At 58.7% G+C, this 13,093-nt stretch overlaps 1 protein-coding gene across 1 annotated transcript in view; it reads left to right on the top strand.

Moving 5' to 3' along the window:
* Positions 1-12,506, top strand: part of Dpp6 (dipeptidyl peptidase like 6) — a 618,489-nt gene extending 605,983 nt beyond the window's left edge. The window contains exons 21-26 of the mRNA XM_076831376.2: positions 5,277-5,331; positions 7,683-7,794; positions 9,371-9,429; positions 10,243-10,315; positions 10,407-10,480; positions 12,360-12,506. Of these exons, the coding sequence (XP_076687491.2) occupies positions 5,277-5,331; positions 7,683-7,794; positions 9,371-9,429; positions 10,243-10,315; positions 10,407-10,480; positions 12,360-12,506 (520 nt within the window). The remainder of the gene's footprint in view (positions 1-5,276; positions 5,332-7,682; positions 7,795-9,370; positions 9,430-10,242; positions 10,316-10,406; positions 10,481-12,359) is intronic.
* The last annotated feature ends 587 nt before the right edge of the window (positions 12,507-13,093 follow it).

Below are 13,093 nucleotides of genomic sequence, written 5' to 3'. Positions count from 1 at the left end.
GATTCTGAGGACTGGTGCATCTTCGTCCTGTCTGTCCCCTTCCATCCTTGTCACTGGGCCAATGAGACCAGCCAGGTGCTGCCCAGGTCAGGCAGTGCCCAGCACCAAGGGGCAGGGCTCAGTCATTTACTGAATGTCATTTACCCTGGAAATAAAGAGACGTGAGGAACCTGTGCAGGCGCTGGCTGCCCTCAGGCTCGCTCTGGAGACAGTTCCCTGTCTTGTGGCACAACATGGTGAGCCGCTGACCGGGGCTCCCCGAACCACCAGTGGACTGTGTAGACACACACTTGGGAGGGCAGGGAGGACGGGAAGAGAAAGCATGACCAGGCCCATGACGACAGCAGTGTCTCCAACCCGAGAGGGGCGCCTGCACCACCCTCATGGGCCCGGGCGTGTGAGGGGGACACAGAGCACAGAGCCACAGCTGACTGCCCCTCTGTGCCAGTTATCATTCCAGTTTACTTTGCAGCTTTTGAAGGGGTCACATCGCTGGCTTTGCAAAACATTTTCTCTTGTGTTTTGTTTTTTTTTTTTTTTTTTCCAAAAAAAGCTGGATAGCATGTGGTTTTACGCGATAAAGGACTTTAAACCCATGAAGCAGGGAGGGGGGACAAGTGGCTTCTCCAGGGTGTCGGGAGCCAGGTGAACGTGGAGAAGGCAAGACCTTCCCCTGTGTGTGTTACAGACAAGACGCAGGGAGAAATCGAGGACCTGGCAGCCAGGAAGGTGCACCTCAAGGTTGTGTTTGCCTGAAGTCAATGTGTGCATGTACACACACACACACACACACACACACACACACACACACCTCAAATGTGCTTTAAACAAGGAACTGTGCTGGCTCTGAAAGTCCACAGGGACAGCAGATCCCGGGGTAAGAGATCCAGAGACCAACAGTCCCACTGAAGACCCAGCCCTCTCCATCTGTTTATCCACCACATGACCTTGTCCTGAGCCAACTCCTCACTGGATCGCAGGATGGCCATCAGAGGCACCTGCTCCGTGCCACTTCATGCACCTCCAGCAGGTTCAGGCAGGTGGAGGCCACTTCCAGAAACCTCCATGAAGGAAGGGGGAGCTCCCCAAGACTCAGCTCACAAACCTCTCCTTCCACGGCCCTGCCCTGCCCTGGCTGGTTCAGAACCCAGAACCCAGCACCAGCACCAGCACCAGGTGGAAGGTCAGGAGTCCTTCAGGCTCAGCTGCAGCACTTAGCTATGCCCTGCTGCCCCCCAGAGAACAGGAGGACAGAGCAGTTCCACACTCACATTCTTTTCCAAAAATCAGGAATGGACCAGCCATGTGTTCAAAAACGAGATAGAACCTGTTCTAGAAAAACCGTCAGCAATGTCGAATCTCAACCACTGGAGCTCACAGGACAAGAGCACAGAAAGAACTGCAAAACCTAGAGCCACCAGGAGGCCGCAGGGTGCCCCGGTGTCCAGCCACACAACTTTGGCTCTTGCCGAGTGAGGTCTGTGGTCCCATTACTCAGAATGGCCGGTTTGGGCAGGATAAACATCACGAGGCCCACCCAGCTGACTCGCAAGGCTCCCCACTCTCACAAGCCATCCCACGCCCCCATCTCCCTGCAGCTGGTCCTTTTCTGCTGGAGCCCGTTGACCTCATGTCCCATCAGCAGCTAACAGGAGAGAAGTCCCCTGTGTGAGGAGGGATGGTCACGTCGACACCTGATGTGGGCCCCGGCAGAGCCACTCTAGCTCTGGGAGCACAGTGCTACAGAAGCAAATGACCCAGCCCGGAAGGGCTTCAGTGAGAGGTGCCCGTGGCCAAGACCTTGAGGGGTGAATAGGGGACCGTCAGACGGCAACAGGAGACGCATGTTCCAAAGGCCAGGGTAATGCAAGGCACAGCCCAGGGCGCCTGATACCACTGCGCGGGTGGACCATGGAAGAGCAAGGGCGAGTAGAGGGGTGGATGGATCCTAGCGCGGAGCCCGTGGAGTGGTGGGACGGACCTGGCTGGTGAGGGTCGAGCAGCCCCTGCTTGCCTACTCACCCCTCAAGGTCTTGACTTGTCTCCTGACATCCTTTCCTTCCAGCTAAATCTCACCTCCTGCCCCGCTCCCTCTGGGCTCTGCGGGCCCCCAAGGGCAGAACCAGCGCATGGTGAGGGGGTGCAGGCAGGGCAGGAGGCACAGCAGGGCACCTGTAGACAGCAGCTCTGTCTAGGTCCCCGCAAAGCCCACAGGCCCTCTGTGTCACTGAGGCTCACGTCTCCACCCACGAGGGCTCCTTGGCCTCCAGTGGCACAGTGCCCCATCCTAGCCCAGGGCAAGGTGTCTGCTCTGTCTGCCTGCCGAGCTCGAGCTGCCGACTGCGCAGCAGGTCCCAGCCATCGTCACCATCACTGCACCTCAGGCCTGCTCCCCACTCACACCTCTTGAGGGTGTGAGTTTGGAGTCCTCTGGACCCCTCCACCCAGGCCTGCAACTGAGCGAAGTACCAGCTGGAGCAAGAAAGAAGATGCCCGACTGGCTCTGATCAGCTCCTGGCAGTGTGTCCGCATCCCCCAGCAGTAAGCAGCCCGCCACTCGCAGGGACCTGCCTCCCATACAGCAGGGTCCATGTTCCCAAGCAAATCTTCCCGCGGCAGCTGCCCCGCTGGTTAGTGGGAACATTGCTACAAGATAACAAGAGTCCTTGGTCCTGGGAAGAACACGTCATTTCCAGGTGGGCATCGTTAGCGGGATCTACCACCCGGCCATTAGAGGAGAGGCCAACCAAAGACCCAAGGTGGTCATGGACAACGATAAAACAAGGAAAGTTTCACAAATCAGAAAGGAGCCAAGACCCTGGCCATGTCCTCCAGAGGGCCTGGGCCCACTCAGGTTCATCACGTCCTCCACAGGCTGCACACGGATCCCCAGCCACGTGGCCTGGATGGACAGTGGCCCTGGGGAGAAGTCTCATGGGCCAGGTTGACCCTTCTTGAATTAGCTGGTCGTGCCAGACTCTTTGAGATTGCCCAGATAGACTTCTGTAGAGTGTATAGACTTCAGGGCCTTGAAGCGAAATTCAGGAATTCGGAGAACGAGGCCCTCCTCCCCGGGGCATTTCCCCTGCACTAATGGTGTCCACACCTGCAGTGCAGTGGTGGTGACCTGGCGTGTGAGCTCGAGTGTGTGTGAGAGGAGTGTGTGTGTGTAAGTGAGAGAGTGTGTGTGCAAGAGAATGTGTGTGAGTCAGAGAGGAGGGTGTGTGCGTGTGCATGAGCATGTATTGTGTGTGTGTGTGCGCACAAGTCTCAAGGCCCAAATCTGGAGGACACTACTTTTAAAAAGAAAAAGCACTGATTCTCCAAGGCCAGGCCCCCATAGCCAGGTGTGGAAGGGACACGCCTCTGAAACCGGCAGCAGGGTCCTTCCTGCCTCTGCCAGCCTCTCGGATCTCAGGCGTCCAGGTCCTGTGGCTTGTGGGTGCGTCACCCTGTGTCCCACCATCACATCGCATGGCTTTCCCGGGGTCTCTCCTTGGAAGGGCTCTAGTCACATTGTATTAGGGCCCCACCCGACTCCAGGGAGATCTCATCCCAAATTAAGTACATCTACCATTGAACCTGCTTCCAAATATGGCCTCCTGCTGAAGTCTGGGATTAGGGTCTCAGTGCGTCTGTGCAGGGACACAGTGCAGCCCTCACAGATGCCCAGCACCACGGCCATCCTGCCTCCCTGCTCCTGCCCCCCCATCACCTGCCCTCCCCCACCCAGAGGCAGCCACTCCCAGCCCACCAGCCATCCCACAAGTGTCTGCCTCTGGATTCCTTAACCCAGTGGCCACTGCTCCATTCCCCACTGCCCACTCCCCACGAGCAGCTGAGGGGCGGGTAATGACAGCAGCACTCTGGGTGCAGCTAAGCCAGCCGTCAGAGGGAGAGGGAGGGACGCTTTGTAAATGCTCACCACAGAGCAGGTCATGGGCAGCTCTGGGTTCCTGTCCTCCAACCCTGCCTGGACTCTGGAAGGCTGGGGCAGCACCATTTGGAACGCAGACTACACCACCCCGTTCCCGCCTCCACTGAGCCCCTGTCTCAACATTGGGAGCCTGTTAAGTTTGTCCTGAGAACTGAGACCCTGAAGTCTAAGGACCTGCCTGAAGGTCCCAAACTCCGGAGGCTGAGTCACAGTGGGAGGCAGGGATCCTGACTCTGAGAGCAGAAGCTTCTGGAAGTCAAGACCTGTATGTTATTTGACATTTGTCCCCAAGACTGACCCAGGGCCTTATGAATGGCAGGTACTCAGTAAGCAGGAGAGGAAGAAGGAGGAGGAGGAGGAGGAGGCACCCTGTTCTGTGCTCAGCTAGTACTCAAACCGAGGCCTGGAGGGAAACTGCCTTGGTCCCCCGTGTTCTAGAAGTAACCTGGGGAACCCCATTACACTAAAACAATGACATGACAACCAAAAATCCCCCAGTTTTGCTGAAGCCAAGGAAGTCACCTCCTGTGGCCCTTGCCACTCCAAGCAGAGGCACACCCTGCCCCCCATAACTTGTCGTGTCTTCTGTCATCAGCAGAAGAATGCTGCTCCACCCAGGGGCGGCTGCCACATCCTGGGGCCAGGGGTCCTTGGCAAGTTGGCAGGCCTGGGAGGGGGCCCCTGGAACCCAGCACCTAGAGCTTCACACCTCTTCTGGCCGAGGAGGGTATAATGAGTGCAGGTGGCACCATCCAGCAGAATGGAACAAACAGGAGCCAGAACACACCAAGAAGTGGAGAGAAGCTGGAGAGCAGTAGCTGCGGGCAGGTGGCAGATGCCCCCATGGAAACCCGCACCATTTCAGAACGCAGCCAGCTATCCCGGGAACCCCCAGCAGGTGGCAGGACGGATGCAGAAGTAGGGTCGGGAAACCAGAAAGACTGCAGTCACGTTGAGGACACAGGAGGACACAGCGGGGAAGGTGGGAAGATTCTGGTGAGGAGGCAGCAGGCCCTGGGACATCCGACTGGACACCGCTGGTTGCTCCCCAGCAGGGCCATGGCAGGGAACTTAAGGAAGGAGTGTATCTTGTCATCTAGGGAAACAGGGGCCTTCTCCAAGAACTGGGGACAAGGGCACCACAGTGGGATGAGCTCAGGGGTCCACTCTCAGCCCTGCAGCTCACAACCAGGGCTCCTTGGACCCCCGCTGGCCCCAGAGGACCACTCCTCAAAGAGGGGTGTTCATACTGGAGAAGATGGTGGGAAGTATCTGTGAGCCACTGGGCGCAAAGCACAGCCCCGGGCCACTGAGTCCCTCCTCCTCCTTGACCTTGCAGGACCATGCTGAAGGAGCAGTACATCGACAGAACGCGGGTGGCTGTGTTCGGGAAGGTGAGTGTGCCGTCTCCTGTCCAGGCCCCTCTGCTGCGTCTTGACCGGGCTCCCCTGACCTGTGGGGTTGTCTGGGGTCTGGGGAGTGATTTTTGAAGAGCAGGAGGTTGGCAGCAGAGGGAGCCGTCGTTCATCAGCCATGCCCAGTGCTTCTCATCGCAGTACCTGAAAGCCGAGAGCCAGCGGCCGGGTCCTTGCTGGAGGGCTCTGTGTGTCCTCGGCATCTTCTCCTGGAGCCTGTGGCTGCTTTTCCTGTGGGACCCAGGAAAGGAGGGCAGCGGGAGTCTGTTTCTGGGTGACCTCCTTTCTCCACCTTTGCTTAGTGGAGGGGGAGGAGGCTCACTGTCAGACAGAGGAGCGTCCACCTGGGGACCCAGGTCAGGGCCGTGGCTGGTATAGGCAGGCCACAGTAGAGGCCCCGGGTTGGGAGCTGGGTGCCTGGAGAGCCACACTATGGTTCTGATGTGTCCACCGCCCTGTGCCTGGACCGAGGCCTCTTGATCTCCAGAAGGCAAGACCACGGGGCTGTGCACAGAGGCCCCCACCATAAGCCCACTGCAGGGGGAGGCGCCAGCAGGTCATCTGGGAAGCAGCTCCAAAATTATGGCGCCCAGCACTGGGGAGGGAGCATGCGACCTTCCTGGTTGTGGGGCAGACCAGAGCCTGGGACTATCCCAGAGGCTCTCTAGGTATATGGAGGCCACTCCTGCCTGAGAGGCCCAGAGCCAGCTGGATGGCTGATGAGTATATCCCAGGGGTCACCTCTTACCACGTACATGCCTCTGGAAGTCACTTCCTAACAGACTGGTGGCCGAAGCTGGGGCGCTGGTCAGTCTCCATGGTCCTCACTCTCCCCAACACGTGGATGCACAGCCGGAGAGCTCGGCCTCCATTCCTTGCCTAGACATCCCACCCATGAGACCTTTGCTCTGGACACAGCAGGTGCAAGGGTCACCTGGTGGTCACTGGGCTCTCCCAGTGATGGCTGGCCCAGCCTGCGGGAACCGAGGGCACTGCGGGGAAGGGACCGTGCACCCTGTAGATGTGGCCCACTCGCCCAGCCCACAGCAGGAGTCCGGCCCGGACGCTCGCGGCCCCCGCCGGCCTTTCTTGGGCCCTCTGCCCTCTTGAGGCTCACGCTCCAGGGGCAGAGTTTTGTTGGGGCTGTTTTGTCCTAAGACACAGGTTTCGAGAGCCTGTGAAGGAAGCATCCTGCGGTCCCAGAAGGTTGGCCTTCGGGGACCTTCTGGGACCCTGTTTCCTCTGTGTCCACTCAGGTGAGCCCAGGAGCAGCTGGGCTCTGTGTCCCTCATCATGCCGTGCAGGACCCGGGCCCCACAGCCCCGAGCAGGCGGTCTGCTCCACACAGGGAGGGACGCCTGTGCTCCCGAGACAGGGAGAGAGCGGGAGTCTCTCCGTCCAGCCTGCGGTGCCCCCACTCGCCACAGCCTAAAGCCCAGCACAGGCCACACACTCACACGCTCACACACACACACACACACACACACTGACAGACCAGTCACGCAGACTTACCCGCATGCTTGCTCACCCGTTCCCATGCACACGTGCACACACTCACACGCATGCTCTGAGGCCTGCTCACACACGCCGGCAGCCCTGCACCCTCTCCTGGCTCTCGGGGGCCTTTCTCCTCTGCCACCCACTTTGCTCATCAGTGTCCCGGGCTCTGCTCTTCACCAGGCGGCAGCTGCTTGAGCCAACCAGCTCTGAGGGTGCTATGTGGGCGCTGATGTAAATCTTTCCCTGGGGAGCTGCCCTTCAGGACAGCCCAAGGTCAACTGAGGGCTCCACCCACCCACAGGACACGTGTCTGCCGGGTGCAGTCCTGGTCCCTCCCGTCCTCCCCCTGGCCTGGCCTGGCCTGCACTGGGGCGGTGGAGGAGAGCAGCCTGCTCCAGCCCCTCGTGCCAGCGCTGCCTGGTCAGCAGCGGCATCTCCGCTGCACCTGCACACAGCTGTGCCACTCGGCTCGGAGCCCAGAGAGGGCAGACCACCTCGCTGGAAAGGGCTTTGCTGCACCTCTCCTCCTGCCCTCAAAGAAATCTTCAAGTCATTTGTTAGAAAGAGAAAGTCCAGCGGCTGGGGCTGGGGCTCAGAGGTGGAGCGCTTGCCTACCATGTGTGGGGCCCTGGATTCCATCCCCAGGACCACATAAATAAACAAAATAAAGGCATTGTGTCCATCTACAACTAAAATTATTTAAAAAAAAAAGAAAAAGAAAGGAAGAAAGAGAAAGTACGTGAAAATGTTCCCACCTCTGAGGCGGTCCCAGGGTGCGGTGTGGACATGAGCTCTTCTTTCTGTCTTCTCTCTCTGACATGCTCTCCCAGGACTACGGTGGATACCTGAGCACTTACATCCTCCCGGCCAAGGGTGAGAATCAAGGCCAGACCTTCACCTGCGGCTCTGCTCTGGCACCAATAACGGACTTCAAGCTTTACGGTAATGACCTGGATAGGATCTGGCACTGGGCCCCTTTGTGTGGCCCTGACACCGTCCCGCACAGCACCTCTGCACCCCAACCACAGGCACCCTCAGCCCATACCAAACCTGGGAGTGGGGAGAGTCAGGCACTGCTCTTGAATGGAAGTGTCCAGCCCCCGAATACCAGCAGATCTCATCCCCCGCACACGAGACCAGGAGCCAGAACTGGTGGCCAGCTCTCAGGAGTACAGTCAGGACAGAAGGCGAGGAGGCCTCCAGGATCCCCTGGGCTGCCCTTCTCCTTGCTGCCAGAGTCCAGGCAGGACCCTGCACTGAGCTTGGGCACCTGGGGTGTTTGGCAGGCATGTGCTCACTGAGAAGGGCCGGGTGGCTGCGAGGCTCGGCTGCTCCTGGGTGATAATTCAGCCAGGTCAAGGGTTCTGCTCCACCCGTGCGCTCTCCCTGGCTGGACAGGCAGCAGAGAAGGGCTTTCCGGGGATGGGTGGTCAGGGTGACTGGCTGTGGGAGACTGGCGGAGGTGAGACCCCCAGGTCAGGGTGGGAGCAGCCCCCTGCCCAGGCACAGATGTGGCCCCTTCGCAGCACGGTTTTGGGGTTTAAGCTCCCTGCGTTGTCCTCTGATCACCCAGCCCTTTTCTGACTGTGAGGGGCTTTGTGACCTTCACCCATTTTAAGACGTGCACAGAGGTGTTTTATGTGGCTCTGAGAACTTGCTCTTGGGTCAGGGCTGAAGGCAGCCAGGCAACCCCAAGCAGTGCTGGCTTGTGGGTGGAGAGCCCAGGGCACCCATTGGCCAGAGCCCTGCGGGAAGCCGCCAATCGCCAAGCCCTCCCACAGCCCACACGCCCTATCTCAAAACGGTGGACCCCAGGCAGCAATCCAGGGGCCACTGTGGTCCAGCAGCCTCTGGGCGCCCACAGCTGACACCCCATCTTGGCATGCACGCTCCAGGTTCTTTCCAATGTGGATTTCAAGTCAGAATTCTACAAGAAACTCTCCTGGTTCCAATTTTGAGTAAGAGTCAGTTTCCCCTGGGTATCTGCGTGGCATATATTTGATTTTAAATTCAGTGAGATTTTTTTCTTAATTTCTTAATCATGCTGCTTCACATTTACCTGATTCAAATGCATGCACATGTGGCCCTCTGTGTCATGTGCATGTATGTGTGTGTGTGTGTGTGTGTGTGTGTGTGTGGTCCTGGAACTAGGATCAGGCAGGGACGGGCCTAGATGTTTTAACAACATAAGTGAATGCTGATAGGAATGTGCTCTCTTGCCATGTGTTTCTGTTCCTGTGTGTGGACAGGAAGTGGGGCTACTCCTGATTATCTAAGATTTAGCATAATTAGGTCTGCTAATTCCAGTTTTGCAACACTCCTGCGTTTGAACACACCACTGCACTCTCTTACTGCCCACCCAACAAACCAAGATGCCCAGATGATGTTGTTTAAAAACAAACATTTTGCCATGAAGTACAGTGGGTTGGTCCCCTGCACCCAGCCCATCCCTAGGGTCTGGGCTCAGCACGATGGGGCCTTGAGCACAGGAGCTGACCCCTCCTCTGCCCCCATGCAGCGTCTGCGTTTTCTGAGCGGTACCTGGGCCTCCACGGACTGGACAACAGGGCATATGAGGTAGGTTGAAGCACAATTGCCATGGGAGGGGGGGGAGCAGGTGGAATGGGTCAACCACTGCTCCCCCACTCTCTGCTCCCCTCTATCTGGCCCCATCTTCAGCCTGCCCCTCTCTCTGGGCCAGGGCCTTTGCCCCTCAAAGCCCAGGCTGAGCTGGGCATGGTGGCAGAATGCCTATAATCCCAACTACCCAGGAGGCTGAAGCAGGAGGATCCAAGTTCAAGTCCAGCCTCAGCAACTCAGTGAGACCTGTCTCAAAATAAAAAAATGAAGAGGACCGGGGATGTAGTCCAGGGCTAAAGCTCTCTGGATTCAATCCCCAGTGCCAAAAATAAAAAGACCCTCAGGCTGAGAACCCAGCTCATCCTACCGCACTCTGTGCCGGGTTAATGTGGCCTCTCCCAGGGCGGTCTGTTCCCACCACAGGATCTGAGGGTGAGGGAGAGAGTATCGGGCTGACCCCCGGGACACAGGCTGTGGACAGGCACAGGAAGGGCTTCTGGTACCGCTGACGGCACGGGGCACGCAGTGGACTTGGTGTGGCTCTCAGGACACCCTTCCGCTCTGCCTGGGGCAGGGCCTCTCCAGGGGCTCCAGATGGAACGACGGCCCCCCAGGCCCCTCTGCCATTGCAGAGACCCCCTTTTCTCTCTCCCTTCCTCTCCTCAACTGCCTTCTCCCCCTAAAAGACGGAGCAGAGGGAGGGGAGCTGGGGCTCAGGGGCATCCCAGTCCCCGAGTGTTCCCCGGCCACCTTCCCATCCCAGCCCGCTCTCCCTGCCGCCCCTCACCGGTCCCCTTCCCATGTGTGCAGATGACCAAGGTGGCCCACCGGGTGTCGGCGCTGGAGGGACAGCAGTTCCTGCTCATCCACGCCACGGCGGACGGTGAGGACCAGCGCCCTCGGCTGGTGGAGACGCCCGGATGGTGTCACGGTGTTGGCAAATGCTTTGCTCTTCCTTTTTCTTTTTCTTTCAGAAAAAATCCACTTCCAGCACACAGCAGAGCTCATTACACAGCTCATTAAGGGAAAGGCTAATTACAGCTTACAGGTACAGTATGCACAGCTGCTGTGCTTCGTTCTCGGAGCAAGACGTCCTCTTCCTGGGGAGAGAGCTGAGGGGCGCACAGCACTCGTGTGTGCTGGGCACAGCCTCTCAGACACTTGGGCACACGGTTTCTTTTTCTCCTCGCGACAGTAGCTCAGCCCCGCACTCAGGCCATAGGGAGATCCCTTAGGAACACAGGCCAGCACACCACGCCGTCCCTGGGCAGTGAGCAGGGCCAGCCAGCACCCGCCCCACCCAGCAGTGCGGCCGGTGGGGTGTTCCTGCATCGGGACATGGGTTGGCCTAGCTCTTGCCAGCATCCCTCTGGACAGTGCCACACATGGCCACAACACTTGTCGTGCAGTCCCAGCACCGTCTGCGGCTGTTACCAAATGCTGCCCCTCCCAGGGACCAAAGCTCTGTCCGTCCTCACTGGCTCTGAATACTAACCCGGCAGCACCACGCCTGGGCTCCCTCCCGCCACACACAGGGTTGCCTCTGGACACTTCTCCCATTTCCTTCTTGCCCTCTGGTTCCTTTGGTAAAACAGGTAGGACCCGATGGTCTCTGGGGCTTCAGAGATCCATGGGGACTCAGCGGGTCACCCCGTCTTCCTCAGCATATGCTTGCCTGGCTCTGACTACCACGTGTGGCTGACCGGGTCAGGCGAGCCTCTATCCAAGAGAGTTTGGCCCCCAGATGATGAATGATGAGCGGGACAGATGGATTTGGTCGTATTACAGTCAGCTTTCCCTCTGAACGTTAGTTGTGGTACTGTGGATACTTCACATGCGCCGTGCAGCCATGGTGGGTTAGAAGGTGGCTGCGTGTGCGGCACACTCCCCGAGGTGCAGCCTGAGTCCAGCTGGCTGGTGCTGAAGAGCGTGCATCACTCGCTCCATCTGTGCCCACCAAGAGACCCCTGTGCCACGCAGGCAGGCACAGCCGTGTCCTAACAGACACTTAGTGAGTTCCTAGCCCTGACCAGCTCTAGGGGAGCATGTGGGTTCAGGGGAGAGAAGGAAGAGGAGGCAGACCTCCTCCTCCATTCCCTTTTGTGAGCTCCCTATTTTAACATAAGTATGCGAGCCTAATGAAACAATAAGGTAAAGGTGAATGCCACCCTCAGCGACATAAGAGAATTCAAAACACAGAGCCGCCTGGGGTCCCTGAGAACCCACTTCTGGCAGACGGCACAGCGCCCCCAGGGGCAGGCGGTGTCATTGCACTGGGGGTAGAATAATGGGCTCTGACCCAGCAGGACCAGCCCGCGGGCCAGTCCTCCCACATCCCAGACCTCCTCCTGGGTGCTTGACGGGTGTTCTCTCATTGACTTCTCACACACCATGTCAGCAGCGTCTGTCGCGATCATCCTCCCACCTGCACACCTGGAAGGCGAGGCCCAGTAGCCAGCCAGAATCGGGGCTCGGCACCTCCGGGACCGTCCCCCACTCAGAGGGTGGCTGGAGTGGGCAGCGTTCTTAGGGAAATCCTGGCACCCCCCATTCGGGTTACAGCCTCTGAAGACCCCAAGCATGTGTCCAGGTTGCAAATTCAGAAAACAGGCCGAGAGGGCTGAGTCTGTTGAATGTGGTGCTTTCTAGCACACCGACTCCCGCTGTGCACCGTGGCCCTTGGCGAGGGCGAGGAGCAGTGCTGGGGAGACAGCCGGCTTCGTTCCCCTGCTCAGGAACAAGCCTGCTCACAGAGGCAGCGGCCTGTCCCAGGAGGGAATGGCGCTTGCCATTGAAACCCTCCAGAACTGATGGTGCCAACTGAATTCAGTATGAGGCCTGGGGGCTTCTAGGTGTTTCCTCATGTGGGTCCCTGTGTCCCCTGGGAGGTGGGCCAGGGTGATAACTCATCCTGGGCTTCCTTGCAGATATACCCCGACGAGAGCCACTACTTCCACAGCGCTGCGCTCCAGCAGCACCTCTACAGGTCCATCATCAACTTCTTTGTGGAATGCTTCAGGGTCCAGGACAAGCTACCAGCCGCTGCAGCGAAAGAGGACGAGGAGGAGGACTGACCGCGTGCCAGCCCTCAGCACAGACGTGGCTCTTTCTACCACAATATGCAACTGAGGAATCCCCCTGCCGCCCTCCTCCCCCCGGGGGGCCGGGCGGAGGTGTGGACGTCCCACAGCATGCCTCTCGGGTACCTAAGGCAGCTTGGCTTGGGAGACAAGCTCCCTCCCCAGTGGAGAGGTGTCCCCTCGCAGCCTGGAACCCCCAGCTCGGCAGCCTCGCCTCCTCCTGGCCCCACAGTGACTGGCACATCCCATGGCCCCTCCCCCAGGGGACACAGCAACGGACAGATGGCAGTGAGGGCCACTTTGAGCCCACAGGAAACCGGCCCCTAAGTCCAAGCTTTCAGTCGTAGCATTAAGACCACCCCCCGCGCTAGTGCGCTGCAGCTTGCAGCAGGAGTGCGCCCTGTGTGACTCGACCGTGCCGTGGGAGTGAGGACGGCAGCCATGACAGCCCCTGGTCTTGGCTGGATGTGTCCACACTGGCCTGTTCTTTTCTATAATCAGGAGTTGGCATCACTCGGGACTGCACCAAGGAGACAGACCCTTTTCTGTACAAAGTATCACTGTAGCTACGCTAATGGTTA

This window comes from Callospermophilus lateralis, chromosome 1, assembly GCF_048772815.1.
Source record: "Callospermophilus lateralis isolate mCalLat2 chromosome 1, mCalLat2.hap1, whole genome shotgun sequence".
Lineage (NCBI taxonomy): Eukaryota > Metazoa > Chordata > Mammalia > Rodentia > Sciuridae > Callospermophilus > Callospermophilus lateralis.
Note: the sequence above shows the minus strand (reverse complement) of the source record. Positions and strands in the feature narration are given on the sequence as shown.